This window comes from Phaethon lepturus, unplaced genomic scaffold (assembly GCF_000687285.1).
Source record: "Phaethon lepturus isolate BGI_N335 unplaced genomic scaffold, ASM68728v1 scaffold5666, whole genome shotgun sequence".
Lineage (NCBI taxonomy): Eukaryota > Metazoa > Chordata > Aves > Phaethontiformes > Phaethontidae > Phaethon > Phaethon lepturus.
The window spans coordinates 13694-37046 of NW_010548194.1; the positions used below are offsets into that span (position 1 = coordinate 13694).

Sequence of the window (23353 nt, forward strand, 5' to 3'; positions counted from 1 at the left end):
TTATATTTTTGGGAGAGAATTCTTAGAATACTTGAACTGGTTTTACTTCCCACACACACTCCAAGCAGCACTAATCTAAATTAAATCGGCATTTGAGATTTTCCTATTATTCAGAGAAAATACTTTATAATAGAACCTCAGACTTATCTAGCTATGCAGATACTGTTTTGAAGACAAAAAGCTTTCAGGAAGATGATGTGATCAAATTGATGGTTTTCTGAGTTACATAGTTCCATAAATGTGCTGCTCATGGAACACGCTGTAAAACTTCCTGCTTTCCTTGCTTTGCAGATCTAGAAAGCCCAGGAAAGGTACAAGATGCATCCGAGCAAAACGTAGCAGCTCCAGTGGGAATCTCCCAGGATCTTACAACACCTGAACTTGGTACCCAAGAAGCTTCAGGTAGGACTTTTGGATTTCTCTATTAAGCCCTAAAAAGTAGCACAGCTGGAAGGCACTTTAAGCTCTGCCCTATCCCTCTGAACTGCAGCAGAATCGAGTAAACCTATCTAGTGTTCCTGCATATTGTTTGCTGCTGATCTCATCTTTTGATGAGATACTTTTGTTCTGTATCAGTAATGGAAGTAAAAGTTAATAAATTTTCTTTAGAGTAGTTGTATTCATAATAAGACTTTGCAATGATGTTTTTGTCTCTGCAGAAGGTAAGGAAGGGGTGGAAAAAGGTGGCTTATATGTTTTGGAATCTGAATCATATGGCATTTTATTGTCTTTCTTACTTCAAGCTTCCCTGCAGCAGCCAAAAACAGTGCTGGAAGCGTTGCAGCAAAGGCTTGAGAAGTACAAGTCAGCAGCAGCACAGGCTAAAGCAAGCGGGGACGATCGGAAAGGCAGGATGCACGAGAGGATAGCCAAGGTAAAATGGAAGTGTAGCAAGCTGCTTGTATCCAGCAAAGCCATTTGAATTAGTTCTCTGGCTGAAGATCTCTTCAAGGCTGACATAATTTGTGTATTGTCCTTCTGTTTGAAAAAAGCTCCAGTAGGGAAGCTATAAAGCATTCGGAAGAAGAAAGAAATAGAGACCATGCACATATTACAGCAAAATGCTGTGTATTCTGCAGTATTCATGCTGGTTAAAAACAGATGATTGCTAATTTATAGTCAACTCCATTTTATGTCTTACTGAGTGCCTTTGATTACAGCAATACCAGGATGCCATAAGAGCCCATAAAGCAGGGAGAAAAGTGAATTTTTCTGAGCTGCCTGTTCCTCCTGGTAAGTGTGAATACAAAATGTCCTAATACCAACTTCTGTATATCTACTGGGCTCTGAAAGAGGTGTGCAGATACTGCCGCGTCATCCTGTGGAACAGCTCCTCTTTTTTATCAGCAAGTAGGCTGGCCTTGCTGTGTGATGGTATTGTGAAACTGTTTGTTAATATGCTCCCAAACTTTCACACTGGTGAATATTGCTGACTATTGACTGCCTGTTTGACAGCATTGTAACTTAAAACTGGCGCTATTTGAAAAGTTAAACAACTTAACTATGGGCAGGTGCTGAAAATGTTACCTGTTTGTCCTCTGTGCCAGCCCTCCTAGAGGAAAGAGTAAACTTGGGATATACGGGCTTCTTAGTTTACTGGAAGGAGATTTTTGAAATTGAAAAAATTTGCCTGATGTCCCCCATTCTATTGATTCCCAGCAGGGGCCTCAGAACTCTATATTTAATTAATCATCTTGCAACACCTGACAAGTCAGATCAGTATTGCAGCTCTCATGGCTGGTAAAAGTAGACTACAGAGATGAAGCAAATCATGCCTGTGGTCACACTGAGACGGTGACAGTGGCAGAAACTGAACCTGCTTCTTGAGACTCTGTGTCCTTTTTATCTTCTTCAGAACATACAGTACTGTGTCTCTAAAAATTTGGGCAAGGTTATCTATGAACGCTCTACCTTTGGTTTGCATGATACTGTTTCTCCCCTAGGAAGCATCATTCCTTCTATCTTGTGTCTGATGTGTTCTTCTGAAAAGATACAGTTAACACTGTGGAGTGGTGCCTTGATTTTTTAAGTTAGAAAAGGGATGTGGACCTTGTGGCTTTTTTGTCACTGTCAAATGTGGCAATGGCAAGCACTGTAGTAGTAGTAAAGTAGGCAGTGCCAGCTCTATCAGGCCATGTACTGCTTTGAAGCTGTCCCTGAAAAGCAGTTTAGCACCCCTTGTTCTAGAATGTGATCCATTTCTTGGTAAATACCAGTTTCTGTAAGAGTGAGGTACTCCATTGTACACCTCTGAAAATATGGATAACTCTTCAATTTCCTTACACGTTAGCTGCATGTCTTTCCACCATCATTTAGAGGCCATATGATTTACAGTGAAGACAACCATCAGGCAGTCACTGAAACCAGGAACAAGATTATAATGGACTGGCAGTGCATTTCATTGCATCTGGAGGATGATAAGTACCAGCCTTGACCTCCTTGGAGACACAAATGCTGCTGAGTAATGGATCAAATGTCACACAGGGGCAGCAGCATAGTAGTCTGTGTTCTGCCTGCCTATGTACCTCAAACTTGTTCTGTCCCCATAGCAGGCCATCTCTAGGTTTAGAAGCAGTTTAGTCATTATTTCTTGGCACTTCTAATGAGTCTGGCAACAAGAATACTTGCTACATACTAATGAGATAAAGCTTATTAACAGACATCTTATAGTAGCGTTTCTGGGTCTCTGTTGTTTGAAACCAACACTGAACTGGTAGTGTGGAAGTGAGAGTTCATCTCCCATCATCAAACCTCTCTCCTATCCTTAAAAGGATAATAAAACAATGAAAAGGATTGTTCTTCACATAATTCACATTTAAGTACTGCGATTCTGCCTTACTTTGCAACCTCTGCATTGCAGTGGATTTTCAGTAGAGGCTTAGTGTGTTATCCAGATGTCAGCGATGTGTGGTTTATTACTCTATGGGGTAGCACTGATTTTTCTGCTGGACTGTGCACCAGCTAAGGTGAGGCAGCAGTGAGAAGGAAGACAAGAGCCAGCAATTTTTTGTACAATCTACTGTCCTCTTGTGCAAAGGAGAGAGACTAAATTCTATGCTGGTTCTGGAGGCATCTTTATTACCAAAGTCTTGAGGTTGTGAGGTTCCTTGGCTGGCTGCCAGTTGCTCAACTTAGAAAACTATGTTCTGTTATTGCATCATTTTAGCATCATGCCTTTAAGCCTGTATATCTGTGACAAATCTAATCTTAAGCCCACTACTCAGACTTTTACCTACTGAAGTATTGTGGCCTTGGCCTCAGTCTAGTTACTCTGAGTTCTGAAATATATTAGATAATAAATACTTGGATAGAAATAGCTTTACAGAAAGAAAAATATGGAAGACAGAACATGGGTCTTATGCAACTCTACTTCTGCATTCATTTCCTCCTCAGGATTTCCCCCTCTTCCTGGTGTTGCAGTAACAGATGGTGACAGCACAATAGCTGCTGTTCTGGAAAGTGCCAGCAAGCTGGCAAACATGGAGGAGAATGATGAAGAAGAGGAGGTTAGTATTACTTAGAAGGATGTGTAAAAGTTAAAATGCTGCCTCTTGTGATATGCAGAGATGAGGATTTCCAGTCAAGCAAGGGTACTGAGATGAAATACATTTCCCAGGAGTCTGAAGACTTAGTAGTAGTTTCAGTTTGCATTGTAGTGTAGGGGACAGAGAGAGATGAGATGTTACTACAGTCAGTACCTACAGAGTCTATGAGTCCAGAGTTTGACTCTTTCATAACTGTCTTGTATGTGGGTTTTATTTTCAAAGCAAACACTTCAGGTCCTGGTCACCCCTTTACATCGTTCTAAAGTATTTAAATCTATACTTTTATCCTGCATCCCGGTAGCTCCTATGTTTTTGCTTTTCCAGGATGTTCAACACTTACTGCTTTATGTCAGGCAGCACCAGCCTGTAGACTTTGGTTTGACTTCTTTATTTTTCCGGATTGGTTGCTGATTGTTTGTGCTTTGAACTGGAGTTTAAAAGCTTTCAATAGCTTTTAATGGAGAGAATTCCTAGATGATGATTTTTCTGCATGCATCTGCTTTCTTTGAAATCACTGCCTTGTTGAATGTTCCTTTTGTCCCTTCTATAGCAGAGGTTTGATGCTGGCATAGGTCAAAAACCTCCAGAAGTTAAAATTTGCTGTCGGAATGTTATGCTCCCTTCAAAAGTGATGCCAGAAGGCTGATGCAGCCTGATAATAACCATGGTGGTTGGTTATCTTGAGCTTGAGATGCTGTCCAAATGATTTTATGCATTTAATATGAAATTCTTTTTGTTACACTAGAATGAACCTCTGACGCAGGCCCCAGTTGCCAAGAAGCCTGCTCAGCTGCCTGGAAAGCCGACTCAAGTTGTTAAGCCAATTACAGTGCCATCTGCTGTAGCTGAGGAGGAGAGCTCTCCTGAGCATGTGAAACCAGCTACATCACCCTCCACCCTGGACAAGGCAGAGTCAATGGATCATCTCCCTCCAGCTGGTAAGGTGAAGGAAACATCATTCCCAGTGACCCATGTGCAAGTAGTTTGCACTAGTTTAATACATTGGTAAAGACTTATTTTCATTATATTTTCATTTATATTTATGAGTCAGCCTGTGAATGGGTGGCATAGCTTTCCTCTGACAGGAGCCTCAATATATGTGTCTGCTGGAGGGCAAATCCAGATCAGCCATGCAGCTTTATTTCATAGAGGCAGCATGTGTAATTATAAGGGTGATTGAGTTTTTAATTAATTTTGATGTAACAAGTGAATCGATTCATAATGTTTAACTCTGCTCACAGTTGAACTCTACATATATTCTCATTAAAGTGGACAGCTTGCCAGTGTGAATTATTCATTGATACAATGCAGCTTCCTACATCAAACAGTGATTTCTGCCTAGGGCTTCATCCAAGGATCTCAAACTAGCATATAGGCAGTAGTTCATCAATCTGTAGTCCTCCTGTTGCTAAGGTCACTAAACAGTTGTCTGTATGAGATTAATTGTACAGATAGTAAGGGGCAGCCACAACCTCATGGTGTGATTTGGGCACACACCAGCAGTGTTCAGGCTCTCACTGTTGTCATGCCTTGACTGTAATCCCATCCTTCTGCACTGCATAGCTCCTTCAGGATAAAGCAGAACTGCCTAGTGGGCTGATGCAAGTTCTTCTGCAGAGTGCGAAGGCATTTCACCGTGCCACTGTGATTAGCTCATAACTCGTCTCTCTAGAAAATTCCATGGCTTGTTTTATAAAGACCACTAAAACATAGTAGTTGTCCGTTTTGGCTTTGAAAATCTATGAATCCTCAGGAGTTTGTTTTTTTTTTGCAATTTTAGCTGACGTATTAATCTCTTGAGTGAGTTGCCCTAGACTTAAGCTGTGAAGGAATTGATAATACCTGGTCTCTGGAGAGTAATCTCTCTTGGGTATTTCAAGTATTTTAAAATAAGACCAATAGGTGCAACAAGAACCTGGACAGATTCATCCTGACATGATTTTCACAATTAGTGAAAATAGTACTTCACTATTGTAAAGCTATATTTCGCTAGGCAAAGTGCATTCTGTGATCCAAATGTTTACCTCCTTCCCCCCAGAATTACAAAGTGCAGCTTACAGCTGCCCATAGTTGATAAATCTCTCTTTCTTGTCGGAGCGCGCGAGGCATAAGAAGGTGTGGGAGTGGAGCAGTTGCACTTAAGGCCTATACCAGCAAAGTCAAGGAGCCAAGATCAGTTGGATTAATGGCATTGCTCAGTCCGTTCTCCACAGATTTTCTTTGAAAATACCTGTGTTCTATGTCTCAGCCTTACAGAGCACACTGTGGGTTTTGTCTCAGTGGAATCTGGGCTAGCTACCTTGTCTAATTAGTTTGGTTTTGGCCAACTGGGCAAACTGCTCACAGCAGCAGGACAGCAGGCTCTTTTGCAAGGATGGGAATAAGTTGATTGTCATCTGACAGCAGCGAACATAGTGTGAGAGTCATTGGTATGTTTATTTGCTGAGACAGGCACCTCTTGCAAGTGTTGTTTAGCTCGTGCGCAAGTAGAGTGCAGTGGTGAATACGAGTATCTTTGGAAATGGCTGTAATCAGTTCATACTGTACCATTTCCTAAGTGAGGTGTAAGAAGAGGCAGGATGCAATGTAAAGCAATCTTTTTGTGATTTGTGTGGTTGTCCTCACTGTTTTGGGAAGGAAAGAGGAGACCCAAGAATTTTTAAGAAACTAAGATGGCAAGGAATTACAAATAAGCAGAGGTGGTATTTCTGAATGTGCCTGCACATTGGTTCATCTGGGCTTTTTTTTCCTGATAGATCAGGGGAGAGGGAAGCAATGAATACAGAAGGTGCTTGTATAATTCACTGTCTCTTAGAAGTTAACATGTCAAGCCGAAAGTTTGAATTCAGCTTCTGCTTTGGACCGGTCAGCTGTACTGGAGTCTGTCTCCTGACTACAGATAAGGGGCTGTAATTACTATTGTGACTCTTGTGAAGTGCTACGAATTTTTTTTCATGAAGGATGCCATGATAGAAGGAAGTTTGTTTCTTTCTCTGATACTTGAACATGAAACTGGCCAAGAAACAATTAACTGCAGTAAGGAAATGTCCTTATTTGATATCTGTACTTTTACTGACCTTTTTTTGGCTATAAACTGAACATGATAAACCTGTTTCAGGGGCATGGCAGTATCAGATGAGTGAGGGTTTTTGTACAACTGTTTTTCAGCTAGAGAACAGCTGGAATTTCTGGAGAACAGAAAGAAGCAATACATGAAGGCAGCCATCAAAGCAAAGAAAGAAAATAACCTTGAACAGGCTAAGATGTATCTCAGAACAGCTAAGAGCTTTGACCTAAAGATTGAGCAAGCAAAATGTGGCAAACCTGTTGATATTTCCAAGGTTAGTGGACTGTTAGTATTCTGCTTTGTTTCATATTCTTGGACATCTAAGTGCTTACTTCAAACAGTGAATGATTTAATAAATATTTTTTGACACAAGTTAGTTTGCTCAAGTGACAAATCTGGATACTGAGCCCTGAAATTCTGCTATATTTTTGTTTTAAGTTTTTGTTTCATTTTATTTCTGCTGCTGCTCCTCAAATATGCCAGATTTGGAGCAAATTTAGTCTCCATGAACCATTTGCTCCTTGATTTACAATGGCACACCTAAACCATGCAGCTTGGAACTGTTCCCAGGACTTAGGGTCTAAGTACATCCCTCAGCTGTGCCCTAACTCAATTTTGCTATGAGGATCAGGTGCATGTGATACAGTGATGCCCAGGAGAAACCATATCTTGGTATTTGGGAAGATGGGGAAACCAAACTGCACTGTAATAGCTCTCCTGACCTGAATAATCAGGGAACTAGGCCTTTAAGACATTTTGCAGGGTTTTATGACTTAAGCAGTTGCCAGGCAGTGGTGTAAGTAGTTGTGGGATTGCAATAGCCTAGAGAAGAAAAACAACCCATCTCCCTTCACTGACCTTTCCATGCATTCCAACTGCTTTTTTTCTACTTAATTTTTTCCTATTAAGGGCTCTGAAATGTGGCGTTCTTGTGTTGCAGCTGCCATCACCCCCTACAGATGAGGAGGGTGATTTTATCTTCATACACCATGAAGATGTCAGACTGTCTCAGAAAGCAGACGAAGTATATGCACAGCTCATAAAATTGCTGAAAGACCAACATGAGGTGACCATTTTATCTTTTTTAGAAATGTTTTGTTTCTGTTTTTTTTACATTTCTATGGGTTTTATTAATATTATTATCCCATCATTGTTTCTGTGGGGTTCTTTGTTCGTCTTTTAAAATACTTTTGATTTTGTATGTCCTAAAGTTGAAAATTTTCAGAGTTGGATTTTCTACTAGTTGAAGTTCAGAGGGTGTGCTTGGAGGCTTGGGACTATCGAATTATCACTATTAAATAGGAGCACTCAAGTTTGAAAATAGTACCCGGCTGATTAAGACTAGCCTTTGGATGAACCTCATATCTAGAAATCAAGTGATTAAAAAGGATTTGTGATGAATTCCCCATTTGTGTGTTTTTGTTTCTGTTGACAGAGGTGTTTGCAGTATTCCAAGCAATTCATGCATCTGGGAAATGTAGCAGAAACAACTCGGTAAGACCTGCTGCCAGCTGTTAATCGTCCCAAAATGTGGTCATTTCAGGTTTGAGTCTGCCTGCCCCTCCTAAATATGATGGAGGTTCAGATTGCTAAGCTTCTCATTACATGAAAGGGTCAGTAACTGTGAGGCCTACATCTCCAAGGTGCTCTCCGACCTCTGATTTGAGGCTTACTGCATGGCCTATATCTGACAGAATGCTCTGTTTGATGTTCCAGCATGTGTATAACTTCTCTATTCTTTGTTTGCCTTTCCTATAGGTTTGAGAAACTAGCACAAGGTTGTAAAAAGGACATGGACATCCTACAGCTTGCACGAGCGCAGGGAATGGATCCTCCAAGCCATCACTTTGAGGAAAGAACCTTTAAAATGATAAGGTGTGGAAAAACAAATGGATTTCTCAGGCAGGCTGAAATGAGTTTCCTGGTTCCTTGATCTTATTTAGGGGATTGTGGGCTTCAGCAAACTCAGGTGGCACCTAGGGTTAGGCTCAGCATTCCTGAAAGGACACTCAACAACAAAAAAAATACAAAGAAGTTGTTCTCTAACTTCTCTTCTGTTTTTTGTTTGTTTGTTTTGTTTTGTTTTCAAAATATCTCCAGCTTCATCTCTTGTATTCTGCTACTTTCTTCCTCTGTATTTCTCCATCAATCCTGTTGCCTTTGGGCTTTGTGGCATTTTTCACTATACCTGAGATGTTTGTACCTTGGTTTTGCTCTTTCCTTGCTCTTTTGTAATTTATTAAGATGATCTATGTAGGAGGGCACTATTGAGCAAGGTCTGACAAATACTAGTGGCATCCTGTTGTGACAGTGGATCAGGAGGTGGTGGGACACTGGGGCAAACACGTCTTTTTGTCTTTATTTTTCACAGGATATTTTCTGAGCTCAACAGCACAGAAATGCACCTTCTTATTGTCAGGGGGATAAACCTACCAGCTCCGCCAGGTATGTATTCAAAAGGGCATGTGGGCTTTTTCCTCTGAGTAGGTAAGGAAAGTAGTGGGGAATGAGATTTTTCTACCTTGAAGACCTCTTCAAGAGTCAAGACCTTTGTACCCAGCACTCATTAAAACACAATAACCAGGTTTCAGGCTCAAGCTCCCAAAAAACATTTAAACAGTATTTTAAAATCAAATGAAAACCCCAGAGGAATAAAGAGAATCTGGGTTCCATCTGGACACAGGGAAGAACTTTAAATTACCCTGGGTTCACTCATAACTGGGTCATAGTTTAAGTTTCATGTTATCTCCTGTTTTGTAATGAGTGCTTGCCTTAATTCTGCACCACCTTAATGACTGTTGACCCTTCAGTAGACAGGAGTTGCTCCTGCCAACATTACTGCTTTTAGTCCCTTGTTTCTGGGAGCTTGTAAACCATGTATGCTAGACTGTCTCAGGACTAACAGCAGCATTAAGAAAAGTAGCTGTTTTCCTTTGGGTGCCAGCTTCCTATGGATTTTGGTTTGACGGATGGGTTTCTCAGCTGTCAAGAGACAGGTCATGAGTCCTACTGAAAATCAGTTAAGTGCTCTTGAAAATCCTGCTCAGCATTACAGATGCAATGAAAATACCTGTACTGGCTGTTTGGATTGGCTGGTTGTTGTTCTCATTCAGGTGTATCACCAAGAGATTTGGATGCATTTGTGAAGTATGAATTTCAGTACCCGAGTGCGGTGAGTGTGTGTCCTGGCTCTTCTGTTCTTCTGTCCTCAGTCTGTGACCCTTGCTGCTGTATTGGCTTGTGAGCCCTTCGAGGAGGAAGTATAAGTTTTCTTGTAGAAAGGGAAAACACTTCTAGGCATACTGCCTGAATTTGTTTTTAAAACAGAAACTTTTTTTGAGAAACAGAACTGCTGAATCTGTTTCCTGCAGATTTGAGCTTTGCTGCACCTTTCTCTTGATGTTCTCCACACTTTAACACTGAGTGGTGTGGTGTCAACCAAACCTGAGGGCACGCAAACTCGTCACTAGGGGAGAGTGGCCACCTTAGATGTGATCTTCCTCCAAGTCCTGTTTCTTTAAGAAAACAAGCTTTGAAAGGCATTGCTTTTGGACATCTCTTACAGAAATGGATTGAAAAAGGTTAATCTTTGTCATCAAATAAATGCATGTGACTCCTGGTGATTTAATTAGCAAGTATATATGTGCATATCTGGAGAAAGCACTTAGGCCATACAAGTTTCTTTACCTTACTAATTAATACTTAGGTGTATGTATGTGCATGTATATGTGTGCATATATGTAAAAAATATGTATACATATATATTGCTTCTTTCCTTGAAACTCCCCAGTGTCATCCTGTTCCCTCACCTTTAAAAGCAGTCTGTGGTCTGAAAAATACTGAAACCATTGAGCTGAAGGGCTTCTAAAGAGGGCTGTCCAGTCTTACTATCAGCTGGGACTTCTGCGGCTTTCTCTGTAGGGCAAAAACAGTCTTTGCTCTTACAGGACTAATACTTAGCCCTGTGAGAGTGCAGAGCCTAGATTTTTACCTTCTCATAAATTTTGCAGCAATTCCACTAAAATAAATTCAATTACCTGTGGGGAAATTGGTGGCAGTCAGGTCAGGTTTGTGTAGGTTTGAGTTACGTGTGGCCTTAATGGGGGAGTCTGTCCTCCCCCATCCCCCCCGTTAGGGTGGCTGAAAACAGAATTGGTCTGTATGAGTAATTTTCTGGGAAATACATAAGAATCAGCATAGTTGCTTTTATTCTATTGTTCTTTGTTTTAAAAAAGCCAGATCTCTGCTACTTAGCCAACAGTCAAATACACCACCTTTCTCCTCCATAGCTGAAATCAGTTTTGCAAAGTAGCTGCAATAATTAGGTCATGTTGTCCTTGTTCAGTCCCCAGAGATTTAGTTTGTACTCTGCTTTAGGTTAAAAGTTAATTCATTTTGGTGGCAGATTGATTGTCAGGCAAAATAATAGTAGGGCAATTCCCTGAATGATTTGTGATGAATTCCTTGTGTAGCTTATTATTCCAACTAATGCAGAAGGAACAGAATTACTGTGTCATGGAACGTGTGCAGTTTATCATGTAGTTTTAAGAGCTGCAGTCAGTAACTTTATGATGATTGGATTGAATTGAGTGTGACCATGTAGCTTATCTGTGGCTCTTATATTTGATGTAATGTTTTGGCTTATTCTTTATCTAGTATTATACTTGTTACGACAATGAAATCCAAATATTTTAGTCTTGAATGTACCATGACTCTCTTATCATTCAGATAACCCCCTGAAGCCTCATATTTCTTGTATAGGTATAAAAAAGACCTGGTAATAAAAATGGTTACTACACTGTATTTTGAAACAATATCTGATGGCTTTATGTAATGTGTGTCTTTCTTAATAGGAGCAACCTCAAAAGAGTAAAACACCTGTAATTAACAATAACAATTCTCCAGGTTAGTACTTTTTCTGGGCGGAGGGAACAACATTGCACCTTAGGATTCACTGGAGAGTACAAGCTAGCCTCATACTGTGAATCAGGCCAGAGGGCCCCCCACCACCTTTTTTCCTCCTTTATTATAAAAGGGGTTGTTGGAGGGTGAAGTCCAGCTGTGTTGGCAATTTCTTCACCCTCATCCTAACACTGGTGGTAGTTACTGTGTTATGAATTAGTGAAATTACTGAGTTACCAGTCATGCTCCAGCTGTTGCTATCAACCCTGCTGGGAGATGGGCCAGATAAAAAATTTTCTTTATTAAATAAGTTAAATTATTAATTTTAATATCTCCATGGATCAGATGTTTTCCAGTCAGATTTTGTGTCCTGCGAGATTGCCAGTTCTGTCATGATTTTTGTTAATCAGCTAACATTTCTAAACCTGACAAAACATCATTGCAGAAATATATTTTTCTTTTCTTTAGACAATGTGTCTTGCAACCAGCTAAAATGCTTTTTGTGTCTTTTGAAAAATGCACCCTTGTACCTAGCCATTGAATACCAGTATTAGACTCATCATGCATTTTAGAATTAATCATCTTGTACTCCGAGTTTGGTTTGTTGCTATACTATTTTTTTCAATTTTTGCAGTAAGCAGCCATCTAGCATCAAACCAACTTTGAATTCAGTATCCAAATTGCTCGTTGTGAATTTATCTCAAAAGAGATATATATATCTTTCTCTTTCTCTCTCTTATCTTTCGAGTTTATATATTTTTTTTCTGTTAAGATTAGAAGTCCTGAAGCTCTGACTCATTCTGCACTTGCTGAGCAGTCACTTAGCTCCAGTGCTTTGGGTTCCCAGGCTGACAAGGAGAGATGAGTGTTCCTGGGTAGTACAGCAGATAAGTCACTGAATGTTAGTTGTACAATGTTGTGAGGCTTTCTGATAAAAAGGTATCCCATGGCACAGTCCTTCTCAAACTCATTAATTAAACTGATGTTAAAACAGTATTAGTTACATTATCAAAACGCCCCTTCCCAGTCATTCCAACCTTCCTATGCTTTTTCCTTATTTTGAACCTTTTTTCTGAGCCACAGACACTTTTAATTGCTTAAAGACCTAGAATCTCTAGTTTTGTCTCTCCAGTACCTTGCTGTCACCTCCTCGTGATGGCTTGGTTTTTCTGCACTTTAGTTTCTGTCCCTGTAAAGTGGGGATGACAGAGATTAACTATTGCACAGGGACGCTAACTTGTTAATGACTGAAATAACCTCCCGAGATGTGAAGTGTATTTCACAAATGGGCCAAACTGAGGTAAACAGAGGTCTAAGTACGTGCATGTTATACAGCACTGCACATAGTTTGACTTTCACAGCTTGCTTTCATTTTTCTATATCTTGACTGTAGAATATAACCAGTTGTTTAAATTGAACATCAACCGAAATCACAGAGGTTTCCGACGAGCAATTCGGTCCAAAGGAATTAAATTCGAAGTATTTCATAAAGGGTAAGTCCAGAGTTTGCTCCCCCCATATTGCTTCTCTAGTAACAGTTGAAAAGTGTTGTAGCTGAAATATATGAAGCACAATCTTGAGGCTAGCAATAAAGACTTGTCTAGTTCTCATGTCTGAGAACTCTTTTCAAAATGTACCTGAGCTCTCTATCTTCCCCTATAGGGGTGAAAAAAAGCAGTAGTTGAGTGGAGTTGGTTCATAACTGGCAGATCAGTTGAGGATTAGTGCGTTACATGGAATTGATGAGACTGGGTAGGCAATGATTCAGCTTCAAATTGTTTTGATTCTTATCCAATCTGGTTTTAGTCATCAGGACTAGAAGATTTAAATGTTATATGAGATAACTTTATAGAATAATGAAGTGCAAGTGGCAGCAAAGCATTAACAGCAGTAAAGCAGATGATAGATGATGGCGGAACTAGTGTTATGTTTTTGTACTTATCTTCATTCTGAGGGTCTTACAATATTTACCGAACACTGCTAGCAAACTGTTAGACTCCCCTCATCTTAGAGATCAAGATGATGAGATGGACGTTAACAGTTGGTAACGTTCAGGGAAATTGTCCTACATGTAGGCTCATTACTGATTTATTCAAAATGAGAATGGCCTGTGCTCACTAATACCCAAGTGGGTTGTGATCCGTGACATGGGTGAGATGTTAACCTGTTTTTGTCTCGGTGGCTCTGTGCGCTATTCTTTTTTTCTGTCACTGGGACATAGAGAAATGATCCATAGGTTCTCTGAGATGGTTTTCAAGTTGTAAAAGTTTTAATCTGTGAGCTAAAGTCCCATTGTTTTTACTCCAGATCTTCTATTTGCGTCTCTGTTGAAGGAAAAGCTGGTTTTCTTCCGCTTTATCAATCCTGACTGCTCCACTGCTCTGTTGTTCAAGATGTTGCTGTTAGAGATCCTGCCTGTTTTGTGTAGAACTGTTAAGTGTTTACATTTGTTTCAAACCTTTTTCCCTATCTTTTGCATACCATTGCACATATGGGGCATATCCTATTCTCTTATCAGCTGGAACTGTGCTTGTTTGTAGGATCTGAGCTCAGGCTTAAGCTTACTCATTGGGGAACACTCTCCGGTGACTCATGAGTTGTATGCCAGCTCCGGATTGTCCTTTGAAGCCTTTTCAAAGATTAGCAAAAAAAATCTCTGCGGGTTGTCTCTTTTCTGGTTCTGAGATACTAATTTTTTTGTTCTTAGAATAGGAATCTAACAAGTTAAATATATGCTAATTTCTGGATTGGGGGAGGGGAGAAGTTACCCTGGAAAATGACAACAGGGAAGGAGAAAAAGAAGAAATGCCCACTGATTGCCCTTGCCTGGCCATCTTCTCAGGACAGAACAGGGCTGCCGGTCCCCTGTACAGAGTGTTTATGCAAAGCCAGTAACATAATTGCAGAACACGCTTCCTGCCGTGGTATGTGACACCCAAGATACCAAAAAGGCCCAACTGCAACCCCCTTCACAGTGGTATTTCTACTGCCTTCATATGGCTTTTGCCTGTTGCAGTTGCTTGGTTTTTCTGCTTAACTGCAGCCCCGGAACTGAGGACACAGGAGAGGATTAAGTGGTCCAGGCTGCTTTCTAAAGACTGTCTGTTCCCTGTCTTTCTTCAGGACTACAGAATGGATAATACTTTCAGAAATGTGTGTAGGTGTTGTAGGTCTGGGGTCTCTGATAGGTCTTCAACCATCTCCTAAGAATTCTTTTCTCTCAGTGAGCAAAGGAGTCTTGTTTCAGGTCATATATATTAAATTTCAGTTTTAAAAACACTTAAAAGTGAAAACCCAGCAACATACTTTTCCAAAGGAAAAGTCTGTCCTTAAACCTCTCCTAAAAGCTTCTGAAGATAGAAGATTTCCCCAGAGCTGTTTCTGAAGCCATGGCCTAGAGCAAGCTCACATTCTTCACTGCAAACCCCCTGGAACTGATCAGGGATGAACCAGTCTTCATTGTTTCTTGAATTATAAAATGGGGAAAATGCTTTAAAAAAAACAAAAAAGCCAGAAGAATTTCTGATTCTCTTTTAAGTTTATGAACAAAATGTCCAACACGCTGCAGTACAATTATGTAATCCTGCTTCATTTTAAGGTGCTTGTGAAGTAGAGGAAGTACTTCTAGCGCGTAAGTTAATAATTTCTGAACTTTTTAAATGACTTTGTGAGTCTATTATAGTCTCATCAATGGAGAATACAGTCTCATTGTTAGAAGACTTTCTGTCGCCAAAATTGCTAGGCATCATCTTTGGAGGTGGTGCTACCAGCCCTTAAGGTAACTGTGACACTCTTTCTTCGCTACAGCAATTTGTGCTGAGATGGACAAATTGACAAATAAGAAGCAATTTGAAGAATTTAGTCTTTCAGCAACAGGTTTTTGGAACAGACGTACTTCCTAACAGTGACTCGCTGCGCGTTCCAGTGCATTCAGAGTAGTGGTCTGGCACTCGTTATCCCATCTAGAAGTGTCTGAGCTCCCTGCTGTGAGCTCGCTGCAGCCTGGGCTAATGGTACCAGACCATTGCCCTCCTAATCTATAAAGACTTAAGTGCTATATGAGCATTCCTGACCCTATTTCTGAACACGTAAGCCAGAAAGTGAGGTTGAAGTCTGAATGACAGGTTTCTTAACACTGTGGTTGATAACGAGCTGTTTGGAGAATACATGAATGAAGCCATCATGGAGGCAGTGGATGTGAGGAAGCAACCTTACTCCTTTTCCAGTCAGAGATTTTTAGATTCACGGATGTTCACTTGGATACCGTAGGCACTGGTGGCAGCATCAGGTCCATGTATTAATGTCCTGGTTACTGTTGCCATAGATGACATGATTGTGAGGCCCCATACAATAATATTCAGAGTTTTCATTGCACATGTCAAGTCTTGCTTGAAAATATCGTAATATCTTTAATGATAATAGGAAGAAGGGTGGATGTTTTGGGGTTGGGAGTTTGTTTGTTGGTTAGTTTGCTTGCTTGTTTTTTTTCCTAGACAGACTGGCATAAAAAAGACAGCTTCTGAATTCTTGGCAGATTGCCTGCCTAAAACATGACAGGCATGGCTGGTTGGCTTTCCTACCTCCAGAATCTCTAGATTTTAGTTGTTTATGAAACCTTCAGGAGACTGATTCAGGGAAATGCCTGGATGCAGGCAAAGAAATCCAGTGCTTTGAGTGAACACTTCTGTGGAATTAGTCTTATCTGTTGCCTTTTGGAGGAGTTTGTCTGGATAAGGATTGCACCACCTTGTCTCTGTTAAGGTAAAGATGGATCTCTTGCTGATAAAACTCTTAAATAGAAGTGACTGTAGCAGAGAAAAGTTGATTATAAAAATGCTCTGTGTTTAATTTCAGAAGACTAGAAATTCTAAAATGATAGTTCTTGACTGTTAAAACTACCAGTGTGAAGGGGAATCAAAACAATAGCTGGAATGAAATGTTCTTAATTGTTGAAATTGAGTGTTTTGATTTATCAGAATGAAACAGAATGATTCATGTGACTTTTTCCTAATAAATAGTTTGCCAAAACCAGCATGTGCCTGTGAAATGTTTGTTTTGATGAGAGTAGCCCTCCTTGATGCAGTGGTGGTGCAAATAGTGGTGGTGCAAATGACCTCTTAGCTTGCGTTCTCTTTAATGTTCTGAAAAACCTTACCCATTCAATTAAGGAAGTTTTTTTTCAAACAGGTCCTTTTTCAGAAGTGACAAGCAGGTGGGGACAGCACACTTAAAACTAGAAAAGCTGGAATCAGAATGTGAAGTTAGAGAGATCATTGAGGTATGTTTTCTGGGTGAGGTGTGTTCTTCTAGTAAGTAGTATTTGAACACAAAGGGAAAATGAATATTCGCATTGCATGAATGTGTCTGTATACAGGTGACAGTTTTGTATTGGATGAGTTTAATAAAGAATGGGCTGTTCTTTGTTGTATCATCTCTTGAAGCTAGTCTTAGCTGTGAGCGTTCTGGTACTGGGAACTTCCTGGGGACTGACAACTTCTTTGTCAGGACCAGAAATTCAGGTGATTCTCAAAAATATTTTTGTTGGTAGCTAACAGATCAAAAGGTTAAGTGAGGACTGACTGAGTGGATAGGGAACTGCCATAAGATCTAGCAGGAGATCACTAAGTGGAATCTTGAAAACAAAACAAAACAAACAAACAAACAAAAAAAACCACAAAACAAAACAAACAAAACAAAACAAAAAAAAAAAAACAAAACAAAAAAAAAAAACAAAAAACACCCTTGGGCTGCATCACAGACAAGGTGAGGACACTGCTGCCCTTGGCGTCCTCTGAGCTGCCCGTCGAGCCTGTTTGTCCTTTGGGGGCTTGGTGCACAGCAGGCAGAGGTCACGCAGCCGTTGGTGTGGCTGACTCGCATGGGTTGCGTGGGCAACCTGCACTGCTGAATTGTGAATCCGGGGAAGCACGTGGCTGCGACACGCCCAGCATTGCAGTCGCCTGCAGGTGATCTCTTGTCATCTTTTAGTCATGGGGAAATAGACAGTGGTTGCCTGAGGCACTATAGTTTGACATCGTCATTCGCATGTGCACTAACTGCTCTTCTTTTTGTGGTTCTTTCAGATTTTTGATGGCAGAAAGCCCACTGGAGGGAAACTGGAGGTCAAAGTGAGACTCAGGGAGCCCCTCAGTGGTCAAGATCTTCAAACAATTACAGAAAATTGGCTGGTCCTTGAACATTAGTTCCTATCTGAGGTATGAATACTGCGTCTAAAGATGGTCTGGCCAGAACTTGACTCGGCTACAGATAAACTCTGTTTGAAAAATGTCTTTTGTTGACATTGACCTAATTACATAGCTCTGGCTTTGATACTGTTCCTCTTCATATTTGTAGCGGTGAGTTGACATAATTTCAGAAATGAGGTTACAGAATCTCTGATTAGTTTGTATATCAAAGATGCTGTGTTACGGTCACTTGAAATACAGGGAGAGCTTCAAGCATCACCTTTATTTAGAATATTATTTAGAAAATAAATAAGATTGAAGAATCCTTTCTAGGAGGGAGGGTGCTTTCTGTCCATCCTTACTGTTAGCAAAAAACCTTTCAGAGTTAGCAAGGACCCTTCTTCCCCTACCAGAAGCTAGAGAAGGGCATTCATTTGTCCCATGAAAGCCTGCTTGACTTCATCTGAAAGGAAAGCTACAGGAGATAGGCTTTCTTCTGGATACTTGAGACTTCTGGGCTGGGAGAAACTGTACAGTTGCGTGCAGGCTACCTGAAGAACTGCGCCTGGTGCCTGCTCTGCTCTTACTGAGTAGAGAAGAGCTGTGTGCTGCCAAAGTGGCTGTATATTAGAAGGATGAAAAAGAGGTAGGCTCCCTCTTCTTGCCAAGTCTCTATGGAAACTGCTTGGTTTTGGAGCTCGTCTTCCTTTCTCATACTATGCTTTTTAGGTATCACAGATTCTTCCTTCTTAAAAAAATGAAAAGCAAATAAATACCAAAAATTCTGGTGGTTTTTTTTAAAGTGATTTTCTATATAAAGTTACTGAAGGGTAAGTTCCAGAAGTCCATCTGTCTGTGGAATTTCTAATTCAGCCTGCTTTTATGTTTGTGTCCAATGTTTGTAAGAAATTCAGATTAGCTGGACACAATCACTGATAGCCTGAAACTTAGGTCCTCGCTTCTCCTGCAGCTTATGTTCGTAAAACCACGGAGAGGACACCGACTCGCTAGGGACAGTCAGTTCTCCCTTTGGTGCGCGTGCAAACTGCCTGCAGTCATAGGGCATTATTGGCAGGGGTGCAACTGTGCTGATCACTTCTGAGCAGGTATTTATTGTACTGTGAGAGCATGTAGAACCCTCCTCTTGGACTGTGACCTTGCTATACCAGCACAGAACAAACCCCACCTTTTTTCATGGACAACAGATGATGTATAAATACAGAGTTTCTAGTAAGTAATCCCTCTTCCTTTGCTTGAGCTCCTGAAGTCTCTGTGCTCCCTCTTCCTTGGCATATTGTTTTCCTTTGCATTTATAAATGGCAGTTAAGCTAATGTTCATCAGCTTCATAGCAACAGCCCCCTTTTGCCACACCTTTGCTTCCAAATTGTGTTAGATTTTGCAGATTGAGAGTTCTTGTTTCAACACACCAGTCTGAATTTGTAGCACCAGAGGGACCGTTTGTCTCGCGATATCTTCCTCACAGCCAAGGAGGTCAGCGAGCTGCCCGTGAGCTTCAGTGGGGCTGTGAGGGACACGTTTGATGGCCGTGACTGAAGTAACAACCTGGCCTTGTGCTGTGACTGGACACCTAAGCTCTCGTGATTGAAAATGCTTAATCATTTTGCTCCATTGATTTTTCTAGTTGACCATCCAGAAAATTCATGTCAGCATTTTACATATAATATGACCTTGAATTGTGAACATCTGTTAAGTACTGCATCAAGTAATTTTGTTGTTGTTTGTTTTCCCCAGATCCATCGGAATGGTAAAAGATGTGGGATGAGCGTATGTAGAAAGATGCTGCTAGCTGCGAGCACCAAAGATGTTAAATGAATGCACTACTGAACCTAATGTCTATTTTAGTAACAGCCATAGTGCTTATTAATAACTTTAAGGCAAAATGTAAGACGCTGGGAATTTGCTGCTGCAGGGGATTGTTACTAGTCTACACAAAATAGACAGAATTGCCTTAACGTGGGACTACTGATGTAGCACCAGGACGAATGTTCCATTAACTATGCATAGTGGTATGTGGAAAGTTTAGCCCCTTAAAAATTCCCTGAGGCAGTGCAGAAAATTTTCAGTCAAGTCACAGGTAAGACCTTTACTAGAATTAATTTTTTCAAGTGTACACGCAGCCAATGTGGTACAGTGAACACTCTGCTACCGCTTTTTCTCTTCTCTCTTACCAAGGCCTGTTTGGTTTTTTTGTGTTTCCTAAAATAGAGGAGAACTGAGACAGCAACCTCATGGCACCATGTCCCTTCTCTGTGCATGCCATTGTAACGTGAAGTTCAATGGGATGTTGCCTTTCAGAAGGAAAGAATGCAAGACTTCTTAGCAGCAGGTGTTTACAGCTCTGCAGTGTTGTTCTGGCTACCAGTTGTCTGCCATGCTTGCTGCACCGCTTGTTCTGTGCAGCCTCGGTACTGTGCCTTCATCCTTTTTCTTTTTTTTTTAATTTAAATAAGGAGGGGGGAAAAAAAGTACGCTAGAGACTGCTGCATCCCAAATGTTCCTTGTATTTTTACAAAAATAGGCTTTTACCGTTCTTCCAGGTGATGGGGAAAATAGCCACTCTTTGTCATGTAGAAAACTGGATTATGACTCTTTTCAGGAATGCTTTTGATCCACAGCATACAAAAAATGGTACCAAATACATTTGTGTTTTTAAATCTCTGTGAGCTAAGAGAAACGACTGATCTCAGAGGAGAGGCTGTCTCTGCACTGGGGAGTTGGAGCGCTCCTGCACCAGCTGCTTAGGTCAGGCCAGTTTGTAGACAGAAAAGAGTCCAGACAAGTAAGGCAGCGCTGCCTGTGTCTTCCTGAGCAGATGAAGACAATACAGTGTTTAGTTTTTAATTTCAATAAATTTAATATACAAAACTACATGTTGAAAATAAAAATATAATATGCAGTTTTTTGCAGTGTTAACTAACTGAATTTTAAAAGTACATTTTTTTTTCTAAAACAAGTACTCATTTCTTAACAACATGGTAATTAAGGTCATTTAAAAGGCTATGGTTGAAGCAAACATGTCAGTCACCAGTTGATAGTGTTTTGCACAAACATAATCAAAACCTAAAAGATTTTTGGGGCAAAGGAAGAGAAGATAAAGATTTTCACCTCTTTTACCGCATTATTAAGCGTAACAATGCAACTAAAGTAACTGGAAAGCTGCTGCTGTGGCAAAGCTGGAGTGCAGGCTCTAGAAGGAAGATGCTTACTTAGTTCATGGAATGCTCTTCCAGATACTGAATCTTGCCTACACGGCGTAGTGCTGCGCTGTGTCCCAAAGTGTGCAAAAACAGCCTGCAGAGGGGAGTCTGAAAGTAACCTTGGTCCTGCTCTGCTGCAAAAATACATAGGAAGGCTAGTGATTGTGTAACAGCTTAAGGTTTGTCGTTCGTGAAACATGAAGTAAGCTGCATTCAGCCAGCCACCTCTTCCCAAATGCCAGAGGTAAGGTTTCACCTTGCTGCAACACTTACCCCATTCAGTTGCAGTAGGGTGCTACCTCGTGCTGGCCAGCTTTTATCTCTGGAGTTGGACCTTAGTCCTCTCACCTGCCTTCTCCAGATGCTGGGTGGTGACAGCTGCAACTTGCAATATTGGATTTGTCAAACTTTTTTTTAAAAAAGCAGTAGCCATTTATTCACAAATGCAGTCTGTACGTATACTGTGCTGTCTTTACATAAAATACATTGCTATGTGTACGGTTACCTTTTCCTTTGCCCAGCTAATGCTGCATGTTTGTTTAAAAAAATATAGCATCAGTCTCACAGTAGCCTTGCACTTCCCTTTATATGTGAAAGGATGCCTGCGTTACGTACAGCAAAACCAAAGTAATCCCTGCTGCATCCCCCAGAACTGACTGCGAGCAGGGACCATGCCATGTCTGAGATACTGCATTCACCGTAAATTAGCCCCTCTCTTCCCAAGTTAACTTTCTGTATAGACAGGAGGAGGAACATTTGCCCCCCTTCCTGGGGGGGAAAGGACTCAAAACAGCTGCTCTGCATGGCTATGGCTAAACAAACCAAGCCCCTTCTGCTTCCAGCTCTTTCTGCTGGTTAGCAGCTTTCCATGAGGACAATACGCAGGTGGAACCACGTTTCCTCTGGCTGATTCTCAATTCCAGCTTTGCAATGTGGTGGCAGCAGAGGGGAGCCACTGCTTTCCTTACTTGAGCCCTCTCAGAGGTGAGACCGAGAGCACTGGGCCAAGTGCAAGTGTTCAGAGCTGACCAGAAAGCCTTTTTCAGCAGAACATGCAAAAACAGCCACTCTATACTTTTTTCACAGGTAAGCTTTTACATGGTGCTGCTAATATGAAGTGCAAGCTGTCTTGTATTACGTGACACTAGCGTTTCACTACAGCATACAGCAAGGAGGAGACTTAAAGCTGCCCTGGGTTTTACTTTTCTTTAAAAAGCGGGACCTACTGGGGAAGAGGAATGAGATATAACTGCACTTTAGGGCTAATATTTCCTCTGCTTCATACAGATTTGTAAACAAAGTACAGAATAGCAGAGTTGTTCTAGGAGATATTATAGAAATCTGCTGAGGTGATGGGTTTTTATAGTAAATAGAGGAAAATAAGTAAACTAGCCTATTACACACACAAAACTGCAGTTTACATAATACCGCTTTGAGAGATGCCTGCCCTTCTGCTCATTTGGACACATACACAAATGTAGTTATGGCTAGGTAATCTTTCCATATCTCTCAAGGGCTACTCCAAACATATTTCAACCAATAATCTGGTCAAAATAATGTAAACGTTACTTTTTAATGTCTACAGAATAACCAAACACGGCATTATGATGAGGTCAGAATGGAGGTCTTGATTGTTGTTTCTTACATGTCCATCTACAAACAGTACAAGATTGGAGTTTCACTTTTTATTTACGCCCCAGTGATCTTTGCACTCGTTTGAGCATTTAGAGTACATGACTGTAAGTCTTTAAACATAAGCATTTTTCTAAACGGTAACAGAAGTGTATTAGCTGCAAGGATAGCATAGCCATGTTGTAGTATAGAAGCTGCCCTGATCCTCTGTTTGTTGACAATGCATAGAAGATTTAGAATTATGGAACAACTGTCCCTCCCACCCCCCCATAGTGTTAACAAAAGCTTAATTTTCCAGTTTTAAAGTGCAAATGATTCAGATACAACTGCTGCTGGAACAGGTCTGAACAGAAAATGAAGTCCTCTTATGAGATGTTCTCCAGAATATAAAAGATGAGCTCCATTATGACTGGACCCTCGCTCAACTGACATGCCCCTCCATGAATCACTGGAACTAAGGCACTGTCCAGGTCATTCATGTACTGAGAGGGCAGCGGCTGTCCGTTACTCCCAGCTTGATAACCAACCTAAAAAATACAAAGGAAGAGGGGGTTTACAGAGGATAGGGCACCAGGCCATGATTCAGTGGGCAGGAGGCAAAGCACTGTGCAGGAGGAGGAGCTTTGTGAGGCACCCTGGCCTCTGCCTGGAGAAGTTGGGCACTTGAACAGGCTGTGATGGGCACTAAGGTGGCTTTTCCACTTGTTTTTCTTCTTCTCTTTGTTCCCGGTGGCTGCCTAGACAAAAGTTGCCTCTTTCTTTCTACTGCTTTGTCAAAGCAGATCTTTCAGATCAGCAGGGAC

General features: G+C 40.9%; 2 protein-coding genes across 3 annotated transcripts in view; one reads left to right on the forward strand and one right to left on the reverse strand.

Annotated features, from left to right (window-relative positions):
• The window catches only part of CC2D1B (coiled-coil and C2 domain containing 1B), a 33268-nt gene extending 13395 nt beyond the window's left edge, over nt 1–19873 (forward strand). Inside the window, exons 9-24 of the mRNA XM_010289886.1 lie at nt 292–402; nt 744–874; nt 1161–1233; nt 3394–3506; nt 4291–4483; nt 6714–6886; nt 7553–7678; nt 8048–8106; nt 8371–8487; nt 8984–9057; nt 9726–9784; nt 11466–11517; nt 12908–13007; nt 16702–16792; nt 17598–17729; nt 19453–19873. Coding sequence (XP_010288188.1) covers nt 292–402; nt 744–874; nt 1161–1233; nt 3394–3506; nt 4291–4483; nt 6714–6886; nt 7553–7678; nt 8048–8106; nt 8371–8487; nt 8984–9057; nt 9726–9784; nt 11466–11517; nt 12908–13007; nt 16702–16792; nt 17598–17717 — 1592 coding nt within the window. The 3' untranslated portion in view covers nt 17718–17729; nt 19453–19873. The remainder of the gene's footprint in view (nt 1–291; nt 403–743; nt 875–1160; nt 1234–3393; nt 3507–4290; nt 4484–6713; nt 6887–7552; nt 7679–8047; nt 8107–8370; nt 8488–8983; nt 9058–9725; nt 9785–11465; nt 11518–12907; nt 13008–16701; nt 16793–17597; nt 17730–19452) is intronic.
• Nucleotides 19874–22610: 2737 nt separating this feature from the next.
• Nucleotides 22611–23353, reverse strand: part of ZFYVE9 (zinc finger, FYVE domain containing 9) — a 38351-nt gene continuing 37608 nt past the window's right edge. For both annotated transcript variants that reach the window (XM_010289888.1, XM_010289887.1), the window contains one exon: nt 22611–23077. In XM_010289888.1, coding sequence (XP_010288190.1) covers nt 22916–23077 — 162 coding nt within the window. In that variant the 3' untranslated portion in view covers nt 22611–22915. The remainder of the gene's footprint in view (nt 23078–23353) is intronic.